Source organism: Nomascus leucogenys, chromosome 9, assembly GCF_006542625.1.
Source record: "Nomascus leucogenys isolate Asia chromosome 9, Asia_NLE_v1, whole genome shotgun sequence".
NCBI lineage: Eukaryota > Metazoa > Chordata > Mammalia > Primates > Hylobatidae > Nomascus > Nomascus leucogenys.
Window position 1 is genome coordinate 41,181,820 of NC_044389.1, and position 27,137 is coordinate 41,208,956.

The 27,137-nt window shown below is 33.1% G+C and overlaps 1 protein-coding gene across 22 annotated transcripts in view; it reads right to left on the minus strand.

Annotated features, from left to right (window-relative positions):
* Nucleotides 1–27,137, minus strand: part of ADGRL3 (adhesion G protein-coupled receptor L3) — an 871,587-nt gene that overhangs the window by 16,033 nt on the left and 828,417 nt on the right. For 11 of the 22 annotated variants that reach the window (XM_030818870.1, XM_030818875.1, XM_030818872.1 and 8 more), the window contains one exon: nucleotides 21,095–21,191. In XM_030818870.1, the coding sequence (XP_030674730.1) occupies nucleotides 21,095–21,191 (97 nt within the window). Of the gene's footprint in view, nucleotides 1–311; nucleotides 471–21,094; nucleotides 21,192–27,137 lie in introns of all 22 variants that reach the window. The other 11 variants (XM_030818864.1, XM_030818863.1, XM_030818866.1 and 8 more) reach the window with 2 other exon arrangements.

Genomic DNA, 27,137 nt, shown 5'->3' on the forward strand with positions numbered 1-27,137 from the left:
TAAGAAAATATCTCATTTCTCAAAATAAATACATAGATATTTAATATAAAAATAAATGAACAACAAGTACTGACAAACCACAATATATTTTATAACATTATGGAGAAACAAACACATATTGATGAAGCAGGCATTTGTTTATCAGCAGGAATCCATTTTTTACTAAGGAAAACCTAAGGAAAATGGAAAATAAAAGCACCAAGAGGGGTGGAATGCAAAAGGAGTCTGCATGTCTGCTTCCAAAACAAAGAAAGGCAGGAGAAAGAAAAATAGAATGTGCCCATAAAAGCTACATAAAATGGGACTCTCACTTGAAAAAATTAAGATAAACTCCAGCACACCTTGTGCGTTGTACATGCTGACAGAAGGGTTGTTACAGACCGCCGGTTCCCCAAGCAATGTATTATAGGGATTGTTAGTACCATGCGGACGAAGCAGAGCATTGCTTATAAGATGATTAGCCATGGCTCCTGGAGCAGCCCCATAGAAAGACAGAGAAAAAAAAAAAAAAAAGGTCAATCAGGCAAATGTGTTTGAAAAAAAGAAAGGAAACATTTAGAATGACAACAATTGATATAGTCCTCATCACAGGCAGGCAGCTAACCAGACTAAAAAAATATGCTATTTAGAGCACACATTTCCAACAACGCACATATCTGAGTCAATGGGAAGGAAAGAAAATGATTTACAATGTTGATTAAGCTACATTTAAAGTTTTATCTTTCCCAAGGTGTATGCAAGAATATATTCCCATGCTTGCTAAAAATTAAAATTAAAATGAAAAAAAAGCAAAATCTAGTCATTCATACAAACAAAACACAAAACACAAAACAAAAGCCAAAAAAGAGTTTAAAACACACACAAAAAAGCAAAAATTAAACAAAACATTCCCTCATTCACAGAACCCATTGGGTTGTTTCCAATGAAAGTAAAAAAGGATAAAAGGCAATATTTATGATAAAACACTCATTTGGAGAGCAGTTGTTGACACAACAGAATTTGACATTTCTGAAATTCTATGAAGAGGAATCATTTAAGATGAAATAAAATAAAATATAATCACACATTAGTACACCGTGGAAGCATACTAATTTGGTGATCTTACAAATCTGATAAAAAGCCATATAGATGCTATCTTAAATATTTTAAATAAATTATTAACTTTACAATGTCAAGCAATATACACATATATAATTCCATTTTCCGTTTTCCATTTTCCAAATGGTTGTTTGGAATTTGACATAGCAATGAAACAATGTTAAATTCTTTCACCCTTTTGTGAATACTTTTTGTTCTTAGTTTCTAACACCATTAGTATGAGTTGCAACTTTCCATCCTCCAAAGCCATTTAACCAAGAAGCAAAGATCAGAGGAGTTTTATTAATATACTTAGGACATTTATGAAAATAATAGACAGAATTGTGTATTTGTGTTAGATGAGTAAAGAAAGAAAAAGTCACAAAGGAAAGCAAAATACAAATTGCATGAGAATAGTCATGTTGAACTGACAGGTGTATGTTAATTTAAATATATGTATTAGAGGATGGAAACACAAGCTATAGGCTGAGAGACAGATTTGTAAAACAAATTTACAAATATTTGTAATCCAAAAAAGAACTAGTATCGAGCATGCAGAAAGAAGTCTCAAAAGTCAACGTTAAAAAAAAAACTAATAGCAACAACAAACACTTCAATTAGAAAATGGTTCAAAAGCATAAACAGATATTTCATGGAAGAGGATATACAAGTGGCAAATAATCTTATGAAACAAATTGTTATTGGCCTTAGAGAAATACAGGTTAAAACCACAATGAGGCATTATTACATATCTAAAATAAAAATGGTGAAAAACATTAAACGATGGCAAGAATGCAGAGAAATGATTATTCATACATCATTGGTAGGAATGTAAACTAGCACAGCCGCTCTGGAAAACAGTTTGGCAGTTTCTTATAAAACTACTTGTGCAATTACTGTGACACCCAGCAACTGCAGTATTGAACATTTATCTCAGAGAAATGGAAATTTACATTCACACAAAAACCTGTACATGAATGCTCATTGCAACTTTATTTGTAGTAGCTCCAACCTGGAAACAACCCAAATTTCCTTCAACTGGTGAGTGGCCAAACAATCTGTAGTATTCCCATACCATGAAGTACTAGTCAACAAACAAAAGGAGCAAACTACTGATACACATAAAAACTTGGATAAATCTTTAGAGAATTACACTGAGTAAGAAAAGTCAATCCCAAAAGTTTACACACTGTGTAATTCCATTTATACGTGTAACATTCTTGAAATGACAAAATTATAGAAATGGAGAACAGATAAGTGGTTGCCAGGGGTTAAAGATGGAGGATGGAGGTAAGTGAGTATTGTCATGAAAGGACAACATGAAGCATCCTTGTGGTGATAAAATTATCTACTCTGTATCTTCACTGTGATGGTGTAAACATGAACTTACTTTGTGGGTAAAATTGCATAGAACTAAACGCACACATACAAATACAATTAACTACAGGTTAAACTAAAGAAATCTGAAGAAGAGTGGTGGATTCTATCAATATTAATATTCTGGTGTGATCTGGTGTGATATTGCAGTATAGTTTCACAAGATATGAGAGAAACTGGATAAGTGATACAATATCTCTTGGTATTATTTCCTACAACAGCATGTGAATCTACAATTATCTCAAAATGGAAAGTAATCTACTAGGCAGGGCACAGTGGCTAACACTTGTAATCCCAGCACTTTAGCAATCTATGTTAAATTAATGAAACAAAAAAATGCCACTCCTAAAAAATGTTAAAAATGAGAAGGGAAGTGTGGGTAATAGTATTTTCAATCTTTTCTAAATTATAACTCTTTGTCAGAGTAAATTATCAGTCAACTAACAAATGTCTTAACCTCAACATTGAAAAAATGAACACCTCTTGATTTAAAGGACATTATCCCTTGTCAGATCTCTAGAGTTGGAAGGCACCAGTTCATTCAGGAAATAACTCATGTGATTGCATCCTGTATTTCCTGCAAAGAATAAGCATAGAACTGTCACAGAATTTTTCACTTTCTAAGTGTTCAATATTTGCTTTCTGAAGATATAAAACACATGCATCTAAATGTTCTTACATAGTGCAACGGCAGATTTTCAATCTATTGTGTAATGGGCTTATAAGGGTATTATTTTCCATTAATGAATTAAATATATGGTATTTTATGAGAAAAAAAGTTTATCATAGTGCCTTTTGGACAAAAAAATGAAAAATTGTACATCTTAAACATTTATATTGTTGATGTTCTACAAATTTAAGATTAATAAGAGGATTTAGTCTGCATAGCATATTAGAAAACCAAATTATCTGTAAATTGTACTTCCTGTCTTATATTTATTATTCTAGATCTTTTTCAAGTAAAAAAGTAAAATTAGTTTTCTAATACAAATAATTTCTAAAATCACTCTAAATAAGCATTTAAATAGAAAATGAAAGGTATAAGTTAAAATGAACTAGTGTAAAAATCTTAAAAAACATAATTGCCCAAATTCTTTATACTCCCTCAAAGATTAAAAAAAGGGCAAAATGTTTATGGCTAAGGCTTACAGCTGCATCCCTCCGTATTTCCCTTCATTGCTATACATTATCTAATTTGAACTAATTAGGAAACAAATAATAAAGTAAGGAGATTGCATGCCACTCTTCTTCCTTGCTTCATATAGCTTCAAAAGTAAAATATTTCTTTGTCTTAAATACATGTATATTTTTTCTATATTGATCTAAAAGAAGATAATTTGAAAAAAAGAAAAATGCACTTTTGAATAAGGAACAGTTGATTGGGAAGAATCAAACGTAAGGAAGAAGCAGATGACTCAACTTTTTGGTTTCTGTGTTTATCATTCAGTTTATTGAAAAGCCAAGAATACAAGAACAAAAAAGGATTAATCATACAAAAAAAGAGGAGTTTCATATTGGCATTGTAATGAAACTATCGAAGATTTTAAAAATAATCTATGTGGTTTTAGCTATCCTGGCATAAGTTTCCTTTTCAGTTTTTGTAAGTGTTTTCTAATTTTTAATGTATTTTAAAAGTACTTTGATCAGTGAAACTATTAATCTGAGAAGACAGTTAGTTCTAAAGTTCATTTTATTTTTCCATCATTTCTGCAAAGCTGGAAAATCCAGCAACAATGGCAGAAATACTACATAGCTAAGTGTATGACACAATGGTGGCTACATGGAACAATCTTTAGTCTCAGCCACGTGGCTTTGGTAGGTTGCTTCTTCACATCTCAATGCAATCCAGAATCAGTTATTGATCTGTAGCTATAATGAGTGTCATGCAGTCATAATTGGAGATCTATTTGCTGGTTACACTGAAACCATATAAACACATAAAAAATAACATAAAACTCTTAAGGAAAATGCATGTCCCTCTTTACCGTTGTTATTAAGGACCTTTTCCTGACAAAAGAAACTAATCGCTACTTAAAAATCACTTGCTTCTTTACTGTCTAGCACTCACTTTCAGGCCTCATGCACCATTTGAAATCAATGTAATTATTGTTTCTGAAATTAACTCTACAAATGGAGAGTTATAATTCAAATGAGGTCTTCAGCAACAGAAACAAAAAAGAAAGAAATGGAATTTGATGATTAGTGTTTTGCAAAGTGTATAAAGACACAGACCAGCTCTGTGGGTTTGTTAGTATGAAAGAGTAAGGGATATGTCTGAGTAATCAAACAATTATCCCTCATTTGAACCATCTAATGTAAGAATTAAACACTTTTCCATGACTATTCAGGACTTGGAACGACCTCAAGAGGACATGCTTCCTATCGCTCTACCAAACAAGTACCATTTTCCTAGAAGGTACTATCTCACAGTTCCTACAGTCCACATTCACTAAGTAGCATGGTTTCAGCACTGACTGCGCTGAAAACAACACCTGGTTTGCTGCCAATGCCTAGATCTTTTAACTAAAAACTTGCACAGAAGCTGTCTTCCTCCCCCTTTTATGTGCAAAGTTACTTTTGTCTTTCCTCTGTAGCTGCACTGCATTTCTCTTGCCTTAGCTGACGTCTATTCCGTTTGCTTTTGGCTGTCTCCCCAGTTGACTTAAGTCACTTTTAATTCTAATACTATCCTCCAGGATTCTGTCTACCCTGTCTCTTCCTCTTCCTTCCAACCAGCTTCTGATTTGTAAACTTCCCTTCTAATAGCTGCGAAATTGTTGAAGACTTCCAAGAAGTTCAGTGTTTACAGACCGTGTGTCACTGTTTTGCAGCTGAAAAGTTGGGCTTACTGGTTAGTCAGCTTGAAGACATACATACGATGGTGAATTTTGGGGGCTCAGGGAGGACGAGATAGTTACAATATTACCTGTGTGAAACGAATGTTCATGTGCTACTTTTTCCTGGAATGGAGGCACCATGAAAAAGAAATACACAGGGGTTTTCACTCTCTACACCAAGTGTCTAAATAGTCCCTAGAACTCAAAAAACATTTGTTTAAGTAATGAAAAAACATACGTGAAATTGATGGCATCTTGAAAACATAACATTAAATCAAAGTTATCCATTATGAGTAGTCTTATAATTTTAGTAAATTTTTGTGTCAATTGTTCAGCTCCTAATGTAATTTATTTCCTTCTAATCCTATACCAGGTACTCTACTATCTAAACTTTAAAAGCAGAAATAAACAATCAATCATATATTATTTGGAAATACAAAAGGCTACCTGAATACTAACTGCGGATAACAACAGAAAACAAAGCAAAACAAAAAACAACTCACTGCCTGCCATGACTCAAAGTAAAACGCTCAAATTGGGGTTAAAAATAAAGTGGCTATGTGAAAATGACAGCTCCTTAATTATTTAACTCACAAACTCCTGGCTACGGTCTAGTCATGCTTGCTTATTTGCTGTCAGAAACAAGAAATAGCCCTTTAATAAACCCATGGAAAATTATTTAAGATTGAATTTCAACATATGTGCATCAAGCATGGCATAGTGTCTCACACCTGTAATCCCAGCACTTTGGGAGGCTGAGGTGGGTGGATTACTTGAGATCAGGAGCTCGATATCAGCCTGGCCAGCATGGTGAAATCCTGTCTCTACTAAAAATACAAAAAAAATTGGCCAGGCGTAGCAGAGCGTGCCTGTAGTACCAGCTACTCAGGAGGCTGAGGCAGGAGGATCACCTGAGCCTGGGAGGCAGAGGTTGCAGTTAGCTGAGATCACACCACTGCATTCCAGCCTGGGTGACAGAGCAAGACCCTGTCTCAATAAATGAATAAATAATAAAGAAAAACAATATATGTGAATCATTGCCATGGTTGTCAATACAAGGCCAAGCACAAAATTTTTATTTCTGATGAAAGTGAGATACAAAGCAAAAACGATTTTCGTATGCCATATTGAAAAAATTGGAGAAGTTTCTTTAACACATATTTAGAGCAAAGTCAGATCCTAAAGCCACTGAAATAGATGCAGTTAAAATCATAGTCATTTTAAGAAGAATTCTCTTCTTTTTTACTTTATTTATACCTGAAGATCTAGACTGATATAAAAATTGTGAATGAGTGAATTTTGAGTGAAATAATGAGTCATACTCTTCTCAAATGTATAGTTTTAACACAAAACTGTGATATTTCTTTTCTTATGAAAATAGAATAGGTGTTTTGACATTGGGAGGCCCTGAATGACAGCACTGTCTGGGCTGGTTCAGTGTAATCTATGTTAACTGAGGACTGGAAATCTAAGGCTGAATGATGTGCTTTGAAACTGTAAAGTAAAAAACAGATCTGAAAAACGATGACAGTTGGATCTCACTTGAATCTATCATTCAGAAACATAACTCAAACAACGCTTCTTCTTGACAGTAGGCTAACAAAAGTATACTGAAAAGATCTTAAAATAACTTGAATTGCCACTCTACTCTGCCCTCAGACTTTATTTTTTTAATGCACTTACATCCTTATTTGATCATATTGAATGGCCAAAGTTTTAGAATTCAAAACCTTGGTTATCTAATGAACCAACTGAATACAACCATTCATCAATAGTCATATAGCAATATGCCTCAATTTTCAAATTCTTATAAATATTTAAGATGGCAAATGTTCTGTTTGCTTTATCCTAATAAAATAGTTTTACTCTGATGGTTCTTCCTTCTCTAATATCCTCCAGTCCAGTCCCTCATGTTCCTCTCTCCTTTGTCTTGACATAACATTTCTTTTTTTTTTTTTTTTTTTTTTTTGAGACGGAGTCTTGCTCCGCCGCCCAGGCTGGAGTGCAGTGGCGCGATCTCGGCTCACTGCAAGCTCCGCCTCCCGGGTTCACGCCATTCTCCTGCCTCAGCCTCTCCGAGTAGCTGGGACTACAGGCACCCGCCACCACGCCCGGCTAATTTTTTGTATTTTTTAGTAGAGACGGGGTTTCACCGTGGTCTCGATCTCCTGACCTCGTGATCCGCCCGCCTCGGCCTCTCAAAGTGCTGGGATTACAAGCGTGAGCCACCGCGCCCGGCCGACATAACATTTCTTATGAAGTGATTTATAATATATACATTAATGTATATAAATTAGAGTTTTGCATAAAACAGAGTTACTACTGAGTGATGTCTCTCTATTTTTGTTTTCAGACCTTAATTTTGGCCCACAGTGGAGACTTCATTTTTTAACAGGTAAAAACAGTCTTTCTAATGGTTGTTATCTTCTATGGCATTAGAACACTAATTTCAGTGTAAAGCAAGGGATCTTTCACAGGGAGATGAGATCTATGAAGTTGGGAAATCCTTAACACTGCATGTAAAATGATTTAGGTATATGTTTGTATGCTAAATTGTGCACATTCACATGTCTGCACTGCCTTCTGATGAAAGATTCCAGTGGCTTTTATTTCCTTTACAAAGAATTAAAAAACTGGTATAAAGGAATAAGAGGTAAGTTTCTTTCCTTAGTGAGTAAAACATATAAACAAGAAAAGTGAAAAAAGTAAATTAGAAGTACTCCAAGTATATATTATATTTATATCACCTAATTGACTGTAAGATTGCATTATGCAGAAAGGTTATAACTCAGAATTTATAACTGAATAAGATTTTTAACCTCATCTAATGTACCACCATTATTTAATACATAAAGAATCACAGGCTGAGGTATTTATAATTTATTCAAGGTCACACATGACCTCTGGTAGTTTTATTTAAATATATTTAAATCTGTGATTTTCAAATTTTTTTTAGGATCCTCTTCCTCAAAAAATGTTTCAACATAATTTTATTCGGAGCCTTGTAGGAGTTCATTAATTTTTCCATATGCTTTTTGATAATATTCAATTACTTTATATTCATATTCTTATATTAAATTATATAAAATAAATGAACAAAAAAGAAAGCAAATAGACAAAACAAGAGGCTTCCAGAATTACAGAGAACGGATTCAATAGGCATTGTCTATTTTAAGTATTTTGTTTCCATTTTTAGCTTTTTGGTGTAGCAAAACAATATCAACACACATAAACAATCTACAGAAAGTGCAAACAATGATTAGTTCAACTTTGTCAGGCTACTTTATAAAACAGGAATAGCTGTATAAATCAATACCAAGTCACTTATTAAAAAAAAAAATGAACAGAATCTACATGACACCTTTCAAAGTTAAATAAGTTTTAAAATCACAGAAACCCTAATTTTAGATTTCAATGTTTTAATTTGAACAATGAAATTACAGAGTCAAAAAAGAAATATTTTATTGAACGCTAAGAATTCTTTCATCTTTCTTCTAAAGTCATAAATTGAAGAGCTGACATCTTGATTTATCACACTGTGCACTTTTAATAGCCAACAAGTTTGCTATTAAATTTTAATCAACCTGCCTATTAAATTTCATTCAAATCGTTTGGAGATACTTCAGCTTCTTTTAATAGCTAATTCCTTCACTGGGAATACATTAATATGGATTTCAATGACACATTTTCTCAAGTACAGATTAAATTATTGTTAGTTCAATATAAAATCACATAGTCTGAATTCAGACTCTGTTTTAACATACAAATCCGAAGATTCAGAGTTGGGATCCCTAGAAGTTACCTCTTCAATTCCTCTTATTTTGTATCAGTTGGCTACATATGTGTCTTCTTGTCCAGACACATGAGTTTTTCCACAGCAAATACTTAAAAGTCAAATTGCTGGGTCATATCTTGTGCACATTTTCAATTTATTGAAGTAACATATTGCCTAAATGCTGTCAAACGTGTTTGTACAATTCACTTTCCCATGAACAGTGCACTTATTCTTTCAAATTCTTGCTAGGATTTAGCATTGTCAGACTGACATTTTTGCCAATCAAATAGAGTATGAAATGGTATTTCACATCACTGTTATACTCTGCATTTCTTATTACTATAAAGGTGGGTAATTTTTCATATGTTTATTTGCTATAAGGGTTTTTTTTGTGAGTTGCCTGTTCTTATCTTTTTGCCCACATTTCTATTGGGTGGTTGAATTTCATTTATTAATTTGTAGACATTCTTTATACAACATGGGCACTAGCATTTTGTTTTTTATATATGTTGTTTACACTTTCTCCCAATGGCTTGTGTGTTATGAGTACAGTTTCAATGTTGAGAAAACGATCTTATCTGTCTTTTTCTTATAGGTTGTGATCATTATTATTTTGTTTTTAAAAACTCCTTCTTTAATCTAAAATCTGAACTATAATTTTTAAAGTTTTAAGGTTTTATATTTAATATTTTTCCATATTATGCAACACAACACTATCATATTGCAAATGAGAAAACTACCGTCATTAGATATTCAATGACATTATTCATATAATTAGCTAGAAACCAAAGCTCTTTAGAGATTTTAGGTTTTCCATCTGCTTAAGCCAACAGTGGTAGGATTGAAACTCAGAATTGTTGGTGAATCTGCTTCAAAGCAAAGTGGTTGGTTTGCAGAAGTGAGGGACTCTTATTAGTAATTTATTAATCTCTAAAGCTCATCTTTTGTAGTCAAAGCCATGTATTTTTGTGTTCTTTTAACTTGGACATTTTGAATTCTTTTGCATAGTACTCAAAGAATACTGAGTCTGAAAATCCTGGGGCAATTTTCCTTAACCACAGGCAAAATAGCAGTAAACCGCAGTTCTTTTTAGTAAATCAAAGGCACTTAGCAAAAAATATTTATCTTTGTCATTCAAACAGTAGCAACTCAATTCATTTCCTCTAAATCAGATTATTTCATAGTCTGCTAATGGTATGTAGTCAATCCTATAGCTATATTTATCTGTTACTCACACATTGCTTGTGAATTTGTGCTGAAATAAAACAAAATGCAGAACAAATGAAAGTATTATTAATAAAGACAAAATAATTTACCAAAGTGAAAAAAATGACATTTAGTATAACTCACTGCCCAATATTGGTGTATTTTTAATATTGTGCAAATTATATAATCTTACATGCAGAAGGTCTGTCGTGGCTAAAATTTGATCTTTTAAATTGGAAGCTATATTTGAAAAGTGTGTCTGAACAAAATAGACATGAATTCAAATAAGGTATCCGTGAATAAAGAGATTTTTGATAATATTACAGAAGGCTTATTTTATACTATGATCATAATCAGCTCTGTTCTATTTAGACTGAGGCTGATTCAGGAAACATATTGTTTCTATTTTTCTAAATCAAGATTGACTATGTTCCTTCAATCTATATATCCTCTCAAATCTTTCTTAATTCTCCAGTGATTTTCCAGGCTTGTAATTTACCTTCTATGAATGTGGTAGCTGACTTGTCTTACATTTGAAGCGGCCACATTCCTTATTATGACAAATTACGAAGAAAGCTTACTATAAAAAATCATAGGAGAAGCTATCACATAAACAATTAAACTTTTAAATGGCATGTAGTATATAAAGCTGAGCTATATAAAGTGCAAGCCTTTGTATGCAATTCAACAGGAGCTAATTTAATCGAATACTACCTAATTATTGGTTGTTATAATTTAAGTACTTTCTTTCCAATGAGGCCTTTTTCTCTTTGCGAAACATATCCTCCTTTCACATTTTAATTTTTTAGGTAATTGAATTAACTCCCCTTTACCTCACAATAGCAGACAGAAATTAATACAGCCTATTTCTTAGAAAAATAATTTGAACCAATGATGACTCTGTTAGAATTAACTTTGAATATTATATACGGTATTTGTATCATCACAACCTTTATGTTTACAGTATTAGCAGGAACATTTTTCCAGATGAGATACACAGTTCAGGTTTTATTTGTTTTAAAATTTTGAATTATAAAGCATATCATAGTTTTTGTTAAAACCAGAATTAGCAATACAATAATAAAAAATTTAATTTATAATATTATCACTGAAATTTCAACTGAAATATATATTCTACTTATTCCAGGCATTACTGTATTGTCTTGACAGAAAAGGGCACAGCTTCAAAAAATATCAAATTCAGGAGTACAAAGATCTGGGAAAAGTTATATCTTTTTTATTACCACATGAGTATAAGGAAAAGCTATTTACCTGTTTTCCTAACATAATCTTTGCCTTCACCAAAATGTTAATCCTTGTACTGAAATATAAAAATTTTAAATTAAAATAAAAAAGATTCTACAAATAAAATACTTTGAAAGCTTCCAGGAAAGAAGAATGACAATGAAATTCCTCTTACAATCTAAGCCCTACAATTGGACAATAATGTATAATAATTCAACATATTCTATATCAAAAATAAGTAATATGTAGTTTGCCAATCTACATCCTCATATATTCAGTTTTTTCGAGCATTTTTTTCCTTACATGGATAGGAAGAATCCACTCTAAAAAAACTGTGCTTAGAACAAAATAAAATGGAAGCAAATGAGTAATACATGAAGGAATTTTAGAAATAAAGATGTGAATAACTTCACTGTTAAGAATATCTATTTTCCATATTAGCTGATAAAAATAAAGGTCACTTTGAAATACTTCCTTCAAATGACTATATCTATATTCTTTTTTTTTTTTTTTTTTTTGAGACGGAGTCTCGGTCTGTCGCCCAGGCTGGAGTGCAGTGGCGCAATCTCGGCTCACTGCAAGCTCCGCCTCCCGGGTTCACGCCATTCTCCTGCCTCAGCCTCTCCGAGTAGCTGGGACTACAGGTGCCCGCCACCACGCCCGGCTAATTTTTTGTATTTTTAGTAGACACGGGGTTTCACCGTGGTCTTGATCTCCTGACCTCGTGATCCACCCGCCTCGGCCTCCCAAAGTGCTGGGATTACAAGCGTGAGCCACCGCGCCCGGCCGACTATATCTATATTCTAATCTTCAATTTCATGAAAAATTGTCATTATATGAAAAGAATCAATGTTTTTGTTATGCTGTATAGGGCTTTGTGGTGGGAAAGACCTTGTTTGGAATCTAGATGTTGCCTTTAATAGTCATGTGATCCTGGACAAGTTACTTTGACTACCAAGAAACTCAGTGTCTTCATGGATATAAAGAAAATGGATAATAAATAATGAACAGAGTACAATATGCAAATGATTACACACACACTAAAGGAGGAACACCAAATTTATCAACAAATACAAGGAGGCATATTGTGTTCTATCAGAGAAAAGAAAACCAGCAACTCCTAAGTTGGAATCTTCACACTTAGCTCTAAGAATAGGAATTTTTAAAAATTATGTCCTCAATAACTTACATGCAACAAATAGCAATATTTTAGAGCTAAGTGGAAATATTCTCTAGCACTTATATTTAGAATTTATCAAGGTAGCTCACTGCAGCTTGTTTGATTCACAATAGAGGTAAGAAATACTGCTCATAATATGTGAGGTAATAACGTAATAAATCAATAAACATGAGGAAATTAAACAGAATTTTTAAAACCTCTCTTTTTAAAAGGATCTAAGAGAGTTTTAGGTTAACAATAATAATAAATACAAACTGTTTATTATTGTTTAGTTGGCTGTGAGAGACTGGATTACTTGGATGAGTCATATTAGAGACAAAGTTGAACACAATGCATAAGAAGGACTTGCTGATTAAGCAATAAATAGATTTTTTTCTTTTTCAGATCCTGCCAACAATTTATAGCCAAGGACCTTTGCCCTGGATTGATGGACATCAATATTTCATATATTTCATTTTGCCACTTGAATGGAGAGTTAACTCTGAAAATTATTTGGCTTCCTTGGGTTAACAACTTGGATATTAACAGCCTTGTTTAATTACCTGACAAATGGGATCTAATTAAACTAAAGAGCTTCTGCACAGCAAAAGAAACTACCATCAGAGTGAACAGGCAACCTACAGAATGGGAGAAAATTTTCACAACCTACTCATCTGACAAAGGGCTAATATCCAGAATCTACAATGCACTCAAACAAATTTAAAAGAAAAAAACAAACAACCCCATCAAAAAGTGGGCAAAGGACATGAACAGACACTTCTCAAAAGAAGACATTTATACAGCCAAAAAACACATGAAAAAATGCTCATCATCACTGGCCATCAGAGAAATGCAAATCAAAACCACAATGAGATACCATCTCACACCAGTTAGAATGGCCATCATTAAAAAGTCAGGAAACAACAGGTGCTGGAGAGGATGTGGAGAAATAGGAACACTTTTACACTGTTGGTGGGACTGTAAACTAGTTCAACCATTGTGGAAGTCAGTGTGGCAATTCCTCAGGGATCTAGAACTAGAAATACCATTTGATCCAGCCATCCCATTACTGGGTATATACCCAAAGGACTATAAATCATGCTGCTATAAAGACACATGCACAAGTATGTTTATTGCGGCACTATTCACAATAGCAAAGACTTGGAACCAACCCACATGTCCAACAATGATAGACTGGATTAAGAAAATGTGGCACATATACACCGTGGAATACTATGCGGCCATAAAAAATGATGAGTTCATGTCCTTCGTAGGGACATGGATGAAACTGGAAACCATCATTCTCAGTAAACTATCACAAGGACAAAAAACCAAACACCGCATGTTCTCACTCAAAGGTGGAAATTGAACAATGAGAACACATGGACACAGGAAGGGGAACATCACACTCCGGGGACTGTTGTGAGGTGGGGGGAGCGGGGAGGGACAGCATTAGGAGATATACCTAATGCTAAATGACGAGTTAATGGGTGCAGCACACCAACATGGCACATGGATACATATGTAACAAACCTGCACATGGTGCACATGTACTCTAAAACTTAAAGTATAATAATAATAATCATTAATAAAATAAATAAATAAAAATAAAAAAAAGATAAACCATAACAAAAAAAAATTTATCTGACTCAGCATCTCACTTAAAAAATCTGAGCCTATTTTGCTTTTGTGTTATTAAACTGATTTTCCTAACACAGGCTTCTTTATTTTATTGTTCCTTTTCTGATTGTGTCTATCAATAGCAGGTACATATATATCCTTTGTGTGTATATGTATATGTATATATATATATATATATACACACACATATTATTTGTATATATATATACGTATATATACACATATTCTTTGTGTATATATATATATCCTTTGTGTATATATATACACACACAGAATGCTGTTGCCTCATTTACACAGAATATAAAGAACAAAATTATAGACATACTAGACATAAATATAACAGTAATTCTCAAAAGAAAAATTTACCTATGTCATTCGATACTTATATTTGCCTTCATATCAGTATAATGCTTGTTCAAAATAAAAATAGTTTGTTATTTAGGTGACTCTGATTTGTTAACTTGCATAGCTAACATTATTAACTGTTTTTGCAAATTTCATAAGTAGATGTCAGATTATATTAGGAGCTGATTAATATTTACAACCAATGATTTTATAATCCTTCAGAACAGCAAGGCTTTGGGGCAATACAGACTATTTTATGCATATGAGTCAAATTATATTTATTGACATTAATAAACTACAGTGAATGAGTATGAGTGTTTTGCCCTAGTAGCTTTAATTTATATAAATCATTAATCGCAGTAAAACACCACTTGGATTTTTTTCATTTGCATTTTTTCTTCAAAAATATAAAAGCAAAATATGTTTAGAAGCCTGAATATTAATGGGATGGCAGGTGATTTATTTTGACGTTTCTTCTGCCTCAGTGACCAACCTCCTGGGAAAGACAATACAGGCTCTGAGAAAACTTTTGTTAAAAACGGTTCTGAGCCACATCCCTGCTCCACTACGTAATTGGTTATTTAGAAGAGTTATCTGAATTGGAATAGTGTTGTCTAAGCTTCTGAAGGGAGAGGACAGGGCTTAGAAGAAAAGTGAAGGCAGTGTTTGCTTATGTCATTATCTAAGGTAGGGAGAAGAAATATATTACCTTTATTTCTTTGATGCTAAAACATGGTTATAAATCAAAAGTGGGAAATACAAATAAGCAGATGCAACGTGCATTTAATTTCTAATTTAGAAGTGACAATTCAGTTTTATTATTTTATTTTTTTGTTACCCTCTAGGGTAGCACAATCTATTATTATTTATTTTACTTGGCATTCAGTTAACCACTTCATTCTTCCCACCTCTGCAAAATAAAGATGAAAACAAAACTTTGGTAGTGAATGATGGATTTTAATATCTGATTACTTGAAGGCAATAGCAAGGACAAGTTTTCATTTTTTAGAAAGTATAAGTGAACTGCTGAATAAAATAATAATAATAATTATGTTCCAGGTCCTGTTGTAAGCAATTTACATATTAATATATTCATTTACTCCTCTCAAGGACCTTCTGAAGTGACAACTATTTATTTGCCTATTGCATAGACCCTGAGAAGTTAAGCAATTTGCCAGAAGTCTCTGGATTAAAACTCAGGTGTCCATTCTTAGAACTGTTAATGCAAAACTAAAATGAGTAGGTCAACTACTTGCAAGTATCTATTTGATAGCAGCATCTTTCCCCTCTGTATCAACCATACTCCTAACAGGTGGAGTCACTTTTCAGTAGGTAGCAATGCTACTAGCTACGAGCCAAAATTTACCCTTAAAAATCTATGAAAATAAATCCATTGTCATAGGAAGTCGCAGTTTGACCAATTACATATGTTTACTGAGAATGCTTCTGCAGATTAATAAAGGTCTGAACTCGGAAAAGAGAATCCATCAGCATTTATAAATAAGTGCCAGACATCTACAGATCAGTCTTCCTATATATAACAACTAAATTTGGCTTAAATAAATATACCCTTACTAGTCAGATCTCTATGCATAAAAATCTAAATCAAATTAACTTGTGTGGGAGGTTGACAAGATGGAGGATAGGAGATTAGGGAAAAATAAAAACTAATGATGCTAGCCAAGCAATTGTTCCAGAAGAAAAAAAAATGCCCTTTTTTCTAATTCTACCACTCAAATTGAATATTTTTGCAATAACTTCAGGGCTGGGGTGGGAATGGGGCACTCTTTTGTGATTCAAAGATCCATATTGGTAAGAGCTACTTAGCAAAACTTGATTTTCAAATGGAAGTCTCTGACCTCATTCTAACTAATTAAATAAAAAATGAAAAATATAATATTTATGATGAGATAAAGCCAATAGAAAAAATATTTATGATGACATAAAGCCTAACAAATATAATATTTACAATAAGATAAAGCCTAATTTCAGAAAATACCCTAATTTCTACATAGAGTTACTAAAAAAGTAGAAATATTTAACAATTCATGCCACTGTCTGAGGAAATGTCTCAGTAAACATTTTATTTTTGGATCAAACTAAAGTTTTAGAGGTATTGTTAATCTAAATAGTTCAAGGCTAGGCACAGTGGCTCTTGTCTGTAATCCCAGCACTTTGAGAGACTGAGGCAGAAGGATTGTCTGAGGCCAGGACTTCAAGACCAGCCTGGGCAACATAGCAAAACCCTATCTCTAAAATAAGTTAAAAAAAAAAAAAAATGGTGTGGCAGCCTCTAGTTCTAGCTCCTCAGGACCCTGAAGCAGGAGGATCACTTGAGCCCAGGAGTTCAAGGCTTCACTGAGCTATGATCATGCCATTGCACTCCAAACTGGGTGACAGAGGGAGACCCTGGCTGAAAAAAATAAAAATAGCTGGGCACAGTGGCTCACGCCTATAATCCCAGCACTTTGGTAGGCCAAGGCGGGTGGATCACGAGGTCAGGAGTTCAAGACCAGCCTGGCCAACATGGTGAAACCTCGTCTCTACTAAAAATACAAAAATTAGCCGGGTGTGGTGGTGTGTGTCTGTAATCCCAGCTACTCAGGAGGCTGAGGCAGGAGAATCGCTTGAACTGGGGAGATGGGGGTTGCAGTGAGCTGAGATCATGCCACTGAGCTCCAGCCTGGGCAACACAGCAAGACTCTGTCTCAAAAATAAATAAATAAATAATAAAATAAAATAAATAAAAGGAAATAAATAAATAAATAGCTCAAAATAAGATTTGGCCTGCAGAGATTATTGGTAGGAGATATGGGTGGAAAAGACTACTCTAGCTACAAGTCATTTCCACCACTACCAGAAAGTTGGAGCTACTAGAGATTTGAATTAGATTTCCAACAGCCCTGGGAGGAGACTGGGGATTGAGTGCTGACTAAACCTTCAAGGTATGAGCAAAATAGTAAATATTTAAATGAACCAATGAATAAACCATCCTGAAGTCCTATGAGTTTGTAAAAACTTGGGTCTGGCCTAGAGTTCATCTTTGTTGAAACTCTCTATAATCAACCATCACCTCACAGCTCTTCTAAAGCTCCTTCTACTTGCATATATAGTTGGATAGCTAAAGTTAACTTGATAGTAGTGCTGGCCTATTGGCCTCAAGGAATTCTGAATTTGTCTAAGTGTGTAACATTGTGCCAAACAAGTTGGCTGGAAAAATATTTGAAAATGTACAGAAAACATTTTGTGAAACACCTTCATATTTATAGATATTCAAAGTACAATTTTAATGAAAGATTTTAAGGAGATAAAGTGATGAAACAACAAACTTCCAAAGAGAATATAAAGGAATTAATATACTCATTGAAAATTATTATATCAATAAATCTTCCAAGGTTTCACATGCTTCCAAGGAGTAAAATCCCAATAGTAATCAAATTTATCACATTGGGAAATCTAGAAAGGTAATCTCATACTTATGATACAACAAGCTGATTCAAGAACAGAATATTTGAGATGGTTTAAAAAAATAAATACCATTGAAAAGTAGTTCTACACTGCGTGATGTATTCTTTATTCCTAATGGATCCTAAAGATGATAATGATTGATTCTTGTTTGTAAGAATAGATGATAAAACATACAAAATTTTAAAATAATACTCTTTTGATGAATTGACCAGTGGAATGAACAGGGAAGAAAACCTAAATTAAAAATAGCACTAATTTTTGGACAACAGCTTGTCATTTTCAAGGGTCAGAACTATCTTAAAGACAAAAATAAGAGATTCAATACATCTAACTTACAAAGAAAGGAAAATGGAGTCTGAATTTAAAAAAAACACTATCTATAAAAAACTAAATGAATGGGAAGTTAGGATATATGAAGATGTAAAGATATATCTAGATTTTTATTTTAGTAATAGAGAATATAATCTTTTGAATAAACAGAAGTGAATAATTATGTTGCTTAGGTGACTGTTTATCTGAAAAGGTGAATCTTGGGTGTCACCTACCTAAATATGATACACACGCCTGAATGCAGGGAAGATAGGACCCTGGGAAATAAGACAAGATTAAAGAAGGAGGTTAAAGACTATCTTCAGAGACATAATATGAAGAAGCAAAATTTCAGGTAGTCCACTCATCTAAGATAAAAAAATAAGATGAGAATAAAACTAGGAGTTTCTGACTTGAGGGGGACTAAGAAATTAATCTAGGAAATGAAGAAGATCACTATGGTTTCTAGCACCAATAAAGTCACTAAGTGAAAGGAAGAATATATATCCTGATGAAATGATCACTACTGGGCACCCTTTAAATTATAAATGCAATTTAATTCTCTACACAAAGTCATCATTAAATTAACTTATTCAATGTCACAAGAAATTGTATACCCTTCCATTAACAGCTGTATGAAATATCTTTTAAAACTAGAGATTTTGATAGACTTAAACACATGACCGGCCAATATAAACTAATATTATTTCCTTTAAATATATTTCAAATTGATCCAGTTATCCACAAGTCACTATATTCCAAGTTGATTAAATTCTTGAGAAGCAATTAAAAAGGAAGAAACTAAACAGTAGTGTTATATAGTGATTAACTTTAAGCCCATAAATAGTTTGCATTCATAACAGTTTTTACTGAACTGACACACCTTACTATCTTTACATGAATTTAGACAATATTAGACAAAATAATAATTTTACATATTTTGTTTACCCTAATATACAAACAATTCATCATTAAAATCATATTACCTCATTCTTTGTTTAATCAATAATTATTCAATGGCTTCTGGGATCATTAAATGAAAGATAGTTCTATCAATAAATCCTATAGGTAAGGACAGTTCTCTTTCTTGGAACATGCAGTAAATTTTCTTATGTATGGAATTGTTTAGAGAATACAGAAAATTAGTCATATGTAAGCAAATTAATCCTAGGTTATGGAGGTGTTTGTAAGAAATTTGTTCTTTATGATTTAAAAGTAATGTCAAAAAGTTAGAATACTCATATTAAAAGAAATTTTCACAAACTAAACATTAAAACTAAATTGAAAAAGATAAGAATACTTGATAGATATTATCTAAATTAATATATTCCAGCCAATAAAAACAAACTAATAACGAAACAAAATACCAGGAGGTAGCTGTTTTATTTTAATACGTTTTCTTCATATTTGGAGGAATATTCTCACTCACTATTCTTACTAATCAAGAAAAAGTGATGTAGATAATTTTAAATCATCACTAGTTTATAGTTACTATAGTGTTGCCCCAAATAACACATGAAACTCAACTAAGATTATATTAAAACATGGATCCCTGCATCAAATTCAATTTTGACACTGCCTGTCCTAACTTCTTTATATAGATAAGATGTAACTTACTTGAGTACAAATAATTGAGAGTACTAGCATCTGAATCTTTCTGAATCATAAGCCATAATTATTACATTATTTCTTCCTAAGGAACATAAAATATAACAAAAAACTAACAGAAATAAGTTAAAAACAAAATAATAATTCTAGTTTGGGGATACAAAATAATAATATTGATCATAAAAATAACTTAAATTCATGCAAATGCCTCCTTCCCAGACAAAACTATATTCTAAATATTTCCCACTGATGACTGTAGTAGCCTCTTGGTCTCCACAAATGTTGCATCTAGTCATTTTTACTGCAGCAAAATGGATTCTAATCATATCCCCACACATACGCACACAGAAAGAGAGAGAGGTTGAGAGAGAGGTCGAGAGAGAGAGAGAGAGAGAGAGAATGCAAAGATCAAGGAAAAAAACTCAACCACAAACAATAGATTAAGGGAACTTCATTTCTTCATTTCAAAAATCTAAATGCCACCCAGGGAGCAATGAACCACAAGCACATACACAAAAATCATAATATACCCCAAAGTATCTTTTCTCCTATATCTTTAAATATCCAATATTATCCAGATAAGTCTTTCAGATATTAAGATGTGATTTTTTTCCAAGTACACAGGTTGCCTTAAGTATGTATTAGACAGTATACTCTTACATCCGCAAAGACTATGAAATTGCTTTATACCTAAGACAATGTGGAACTCCATGATGCTTAGCCGACTATACTGTCACATAATTGCCCATTTTCACTGCTTCCAATGAGGCCTGACAGCTCTCCAGCTTATAGCAGCAGCAGATGACTGGGAAAAAAAGTTTCTTATTTTCTAATTTCCTTTTGGAAAAGACTTCTGGAAAATTCAGGATTTTTTTTTAAAGCGGCTTATGAATAATGGAACACATTGCTACACTCAACCAAGTTTTATGTTCTTACAATATTTCTATCACGTGGAACAGGTTCAGAAGTTGCAAATAAAGCAATGATTTTAAGGACTTCTTAAAGTAATCAGAAAAGTAATACATATGAAAAATTATTTCTAATTACCTCTATTGAGTGACGCCGAACTGTTTATGTCTCCAGTAATAAAGGAAGACTCTGACTGCTTTCGAACCGTATCATTCCACATTCTACGGATTCGGCTCTGGGTGGGGGAAAAGGCAGAAAGAAAATGAACTCATGATGCGGTGAATTTTCACACAAATCATTCTTTTCTTTTCTGTCATAGTTATATGAGACCTTTGTTTCTGGCATTTGGCAAATAGACAACTACATGTTTGCAGTACAGTAGCATGAGAACATCAGAAATAACTTTCATGATAATACATGGTTCTCATTAACTGTCTTCCTAAATGCCTATATACCAAAGATAATTATAACCATGAAAAAAGAAATAAATGTAAAGTACTATAAAAATTTAAATATGTTGAAGAGATACAGAGGTATATATCTTCAGACAGTTAGAATTAGAAAATTTTAATTTCCAAGGTAAAACAAATTATTTTTACTGTAACTTTTATTGGAATGGGAATGTTTAACTATGCATTAAATTGCCAGTTCTAACAAAAGATTTAGTTTAAGAAATCAGAATATTGCAAAAGATTTTGCTAAGAAAGGAAAACAAAACATTATTAAAATGCTACCGAACTTAAATTTTCCATAACTTTTACAGGAAGATCAATGTAATTTTAGGGATTACATAACTATCCTGACTTTTCTTTCTTTGAAGAAGATAAAGTTAGTTGATTCATTTCTTCCATAGGAAGTTTTATAGATAACTAAAAATTCTTAAATTATTATTGACATTCCTAAATTCAAATTTCTAAGTGTCAGATATTATAAACTTTTTCCTCTGGGGGGATTTTTTTCTTTTTTATTCTGTTATATCATTTTACTGAGTTATGGGTCAAAAAAGTATTAACAATCTTGTGAGGAAGAAACAAAATATTTTCAGAAGTTTTTCCAAGGTTGAAATAGTTATAAGAAACATTACTACTACTTATGAAACCATGCCTACAATGGGTTATGTTCCAAATACATTTGAACTCCTTGAATAATGGAGTAACCAATCTTAGAATATTAGACAATTGATTTTATGAATCTTGGAACATGTTTATTCTTCAGAAATATTGTTGTATATCACATTTTCCCCAGCTTGACAAATGCGTGCACACACACACACAGACACAGACACACACAGAAAACTAATAAACAAAAGGACAATGTGGGGAGCCAGTCTCTCACATTTGTTTTATTAGTTGGTTAATTAATTAAAAATATTAATTACCCTCTATTGCCTGCCAAATACTAACCTATAAGATACAAAGGTGAAATGTAAGCACAAAACGTCTTGATCTTTATGAAGCTGCTAAACTAGCAACAGATTAGTCAAATTATCACAAAAATAAATGCAAAAGTACAATATGCCCACAAATCTCCATACGGTCATTAAATATTATAGCTGAAATATGATCAACCAAAATGACTGTCAATGGTAGGATGGATGAATAAACTATACAATAATATAAAGCAAAGAAAATTAAAAGCTCATAGCCTCCTGCGGTAATGTAGACGTCTCGGGAACAAAGGAAAACGTAAAAGAGTATGTACTAAATGATTTCAGGTGAATAAGTATCAAAATATGCCAACTAAAATGTGTTATTAAAAGCTAAGATAGTGGTTATATTTGGAGGTTAATGATTGAGAGGGGTTCAAAGGGTTTCCAAGGTATTCTCAGTATACTAACACTTGGCCTGGGAAGTGGTAATAATTAATTGTGCCATACACTTATGTTTTGTATACTTTTGTGACTATTCATTATACTACAGAATTTTTAAAGATTTTTGCCAATTACACCATTTATTTTTACCATATCTTAAGGGATACGTCCTTGTCTAGGGAGTCTGAGAACAACGCAGACTGAAGGAGTAACATTTTATCTGGGAGTTGATGACGTTATTATTGTTAGGTGATATTTATATGAGCTGTCCCCAGTATCTCATCTCCTATTAATCTCCCCTATCTGCTCTAGCTGCACCTGTCCCCTTGCTCTTCTCTAACATGCCAGGCGTGTTTGTGCCTCAGAGCTTGGCAATGTTGGTTGTTTTCTCTGTCTGGGGTGCTCTTCTCCCAGATTCAGGTATGCATAATTCCTTTATTCTTTTAACTCTAAAATGTTTTTTTCTGAAGGTATAACAACCTACTTAGAATTGCAGGCTACCCACACAATCCAATCACATCTCAATCCCTTCTCCCCTACTACATTCCCCCAACAGTCACTAACATTTCCTATAATACCATGTATTATATAATTATTTCTTACATTTATATTTAATAGCTATCCTTTTAATGTCTAATATTTAATATCTGATGTCTGCATTAGGCTTGAGGCTCTACGAAAGCAGAATTTTTGTCTTTTTTGTTCATTGAGGTACATATACTTGGCACATACATACATAGTGTATGTATATTATATATGTGCATGTGCGTGCATATACATCTATATCAATTAATTTTTTTCTATGCTCTCTTTTCCGTACTGTATACCTTTCATGTATTCACCCATCAAAACCTCACAAGAACTCCATGAGGTAGGTAATACTATACACTAGAAAAACCGAAGCACAGCGGGTAATGAACATGTCCGATGGCACAGTCCTAATAACCAGCATTGGAATGCAGTCATCTGGCTCCTGAGTGCAGGAGGTTAACAGCTCACTGCACTATACCAAACACAGTTTAAAAGGAAAAGGAGAAAAAGGAGAAGTATTGCAGGCAGAGAAAAAGGTATATAGTATATGGCACAGAGGCCACACTTAGATGTTTATGGAATGAACCAGGAAGGGTTTTAGAATACGGGAGTGAAAAACACAAGTCAGAGAAGACTACACACAATAAAATACCATTTTTAAACAAAGGTTTAAAGAAGGAATGCTGAACAACATTTTTTGGAGGGAGAGAAACGATTAGAATAAGATGTGGGAATGGAATAACAAAATTTAGGAGCCTCTCTGGAGGAAGGCATAGGGATTGCTTAGGGAGAGGTTAAATAAAGAGGAAAACATTGAAAATGTTCTATTTCCTAGGCTGGATATTGAGTTCACAGGTGTTCATCTTATTAAAATGTTTCAATATTTCATATACATATTTCACTTTTTTATTTTTCAAATATTATATAATAAAAAGCAAATATATCTAAAAATCAATAAAATATATGAAAGAAAAATGACAAAACAATTACAAGCAAGTCAAAAGATATGTAGCAACATCATGTTTACCACATGCGGATTATATCCTAGCACTTTCATTTCTAAATTATCTCACTGGCTATCCAAAGTAATTTTCATACTGTTACAAATACCTAGGGATCTGTCTCTTCCCTGTTTCCTTGACTTTCTGTCTCGTTCTCCCTCTAACCTACTTTGGCCAACATTTTTTGTAAGTTCTCCACACCGTAAAGGCTTTGCATTAGCCATTTTCTCACTTAGAATTCTGTTCCCCTGAATTTCCTTTTCTCCTTTCATTTGGAATCTTGTAACTCAGACTTTGGCATAAGTATCACTTCCAAAGGTAGTCTTTCTCCAGCATTTAATCCAAGTAGCCACCTGGCTAATTGACATCATCATATTTTTGTTCTCCGTCAGCTTTTCCATTTGATATTTTTGTTGGGTTGTTTGTTATTAATACATTTTCTGTCTCCCAATACTAGAATAAAAGTTCCAGATCACAGGGGAAGTTATATGTCTTTTAACCATTTTATCCCCAGAGATTAGAAGATTGATGGCATTATATAGGAGGCACTTGATATTTCTAAATAAAAAATCATAATATATAGAGATAGTTATTTTAGAAGTGTTCTTATGTGGAACATGCAACCATACTCCCCAAATTTTCTCTTAATATCAATATTTTGGCATTTGCTTATGGGTGGCCATAATTAGTGGGAAATGTATTTATTAGTCTTACCTAAACAAATAATGTAGATTTAAGTAACTGTAACCTTACATAGGCTCGGATGGTCATAGTTAATCAGAATTAGTATTATATTAAGTATAAGAAAAAATGTAATTTATTTTCCAAGAGTAGAATTGTGATATTACAAATTACAAGAGTGAGGAGAAAAATATGGTACAACTTAAAATTATATGTATATAATATTCTATAACAACAGTAATAAATGGTAGCAACCACCGTTTATTGAGCACCCACTATTTATTCTGTTTTGTGTATATTAGTTCAATCTTCTTAGCAACTTAAGACGTCAGTATTTATTATCACCATTTTACAGATGAAAAACTGAGTGTCATTGAAATTAGTAACTTATTCTGTGTCATAGCTGGTATGTGGCAAGGCCAGGATTCAAAACAAGGTATACCCACCCACAGAGTTTATCATTATTCCATTGAGCTGCACTGCCTTAACTCATAGTTTAGAAGTATTGCTAAACATTGCACAACTCTGTCGTAAAGTAGTAAATGAGACTCCTAAATATTATCATAATATTAATGATATATGTCAATAAAATGACTATCGGATGGTGGCTGATGAGCTCAGTAATGTGAAAAGCATGTGGGATCTAATCATGCTGGATGATATAGGGAATCTTAGCAATATCAACGGAAAAGTCGTGGAAAAAGTTATTACAAAAAGAGAAAGAGCAAGGGATTATGAGTCTGAAAATAAAGGCATTAATTATAAAAGGGGCTCATGCTATAAGCATCGTCCTGGTCTGCCCCCACTCTTACGTGAAAATTCAGATCTCTATTTGGCAAATTTAGTAGTCCTAAACTCGGAAATTTCCATCCACCTGAGTTGGGACAATCGTTCTTCTGATTTGCAACTTTACCACCTCAGTGTGGTGTGTAAAAAATAAATCAAATTCAGATTATTAATAATCATGCAATTATATTTAAGTTTCACGATTGTGGTTGGTAAAATTATTTAACATAGCCTGATATTTTTGACAGTTATATGTTAGTTTTTAAAATTTTAACTGGAAATATTAGATTGATATTAAAGATACAGTTTTATTTGTAAGATTAAAACTCAATTGGTGAGGAAACTATTTATGAAAACACTGGTCATCCATTAATTTACAACTGTGTTCAAGTGCTAGTTAGGTGTGTATGACTAGTCTGACAGTTGATGTGTTTGAAACAATCAGATATATTAAATTTATAAATGATATTTAAAAGGTATAAAGATTTTAAATTTTCTAAGCATATAAATGAAATTATTTAGGGAAATTTAACCTATTAAGCTTACAAGCCAATTGAACATCCATCAAATAAAAAATGAAGCAATCACTCTTATTTCATATAAAATAACCAAATTTATGAAACAATAATTAGATTTATAGGTTGAGCTAAAAGAGTTAAGAAAAATTAATTCTTGATTTATAACTTTATCAATTTAAACTCAAGCCTTCCACAGAAAAATTTAATTAGCAACACTGAAAACATGCCTTTTTTTTTCTACTGAATCATGTGATCTTAAAAACACACTAGTCTGGGTGACTCACAACTATAGTCCCAGCACTTTGGGAGCTCAAGGCAGGCGGATCACTTGAGGCCAGGAGTTTGAGACAAGTCTAGCCAACATGGCAAAACACCATTTCTACAAAAAACACAAAAATTATCTGGGTGTGGTGGCACATGCTTGTGGTCCCAGCTACTCGGGAGGCTGGAGGCTGAGGTGAGAAGATTGCTTGAACCCAGGAGGAAGGGGTTTCAGTGAGCTGAGATTGTACCACTGCACTCCAGCCTGGGCAACAGAGTGAGACTCTGTCTCAAAAAACAAACAAATAATACTAGTTTGCTAGCTTGAACCAAACTCACTCATGACCCACACAATTCTATGTCTTTTATTTGACTGGCTCATCTTAACATCCAAGGTTTGCTAAAATTTCTGTGTAACAATCTTTGAGCTGACACTGTGCCCGGGAAAAATAGCACACAGTTTACCTAAAAGCTTAAAATTTTTCTGGTAAGGTACTACGCTGCTATGTCTAGTGCTGGGCGAATGGGAGTGGAGCTTAGACCAGCTATGTTAATAATGCTGTCATAGTATTCTTCACTGCCCTGACTTTTCT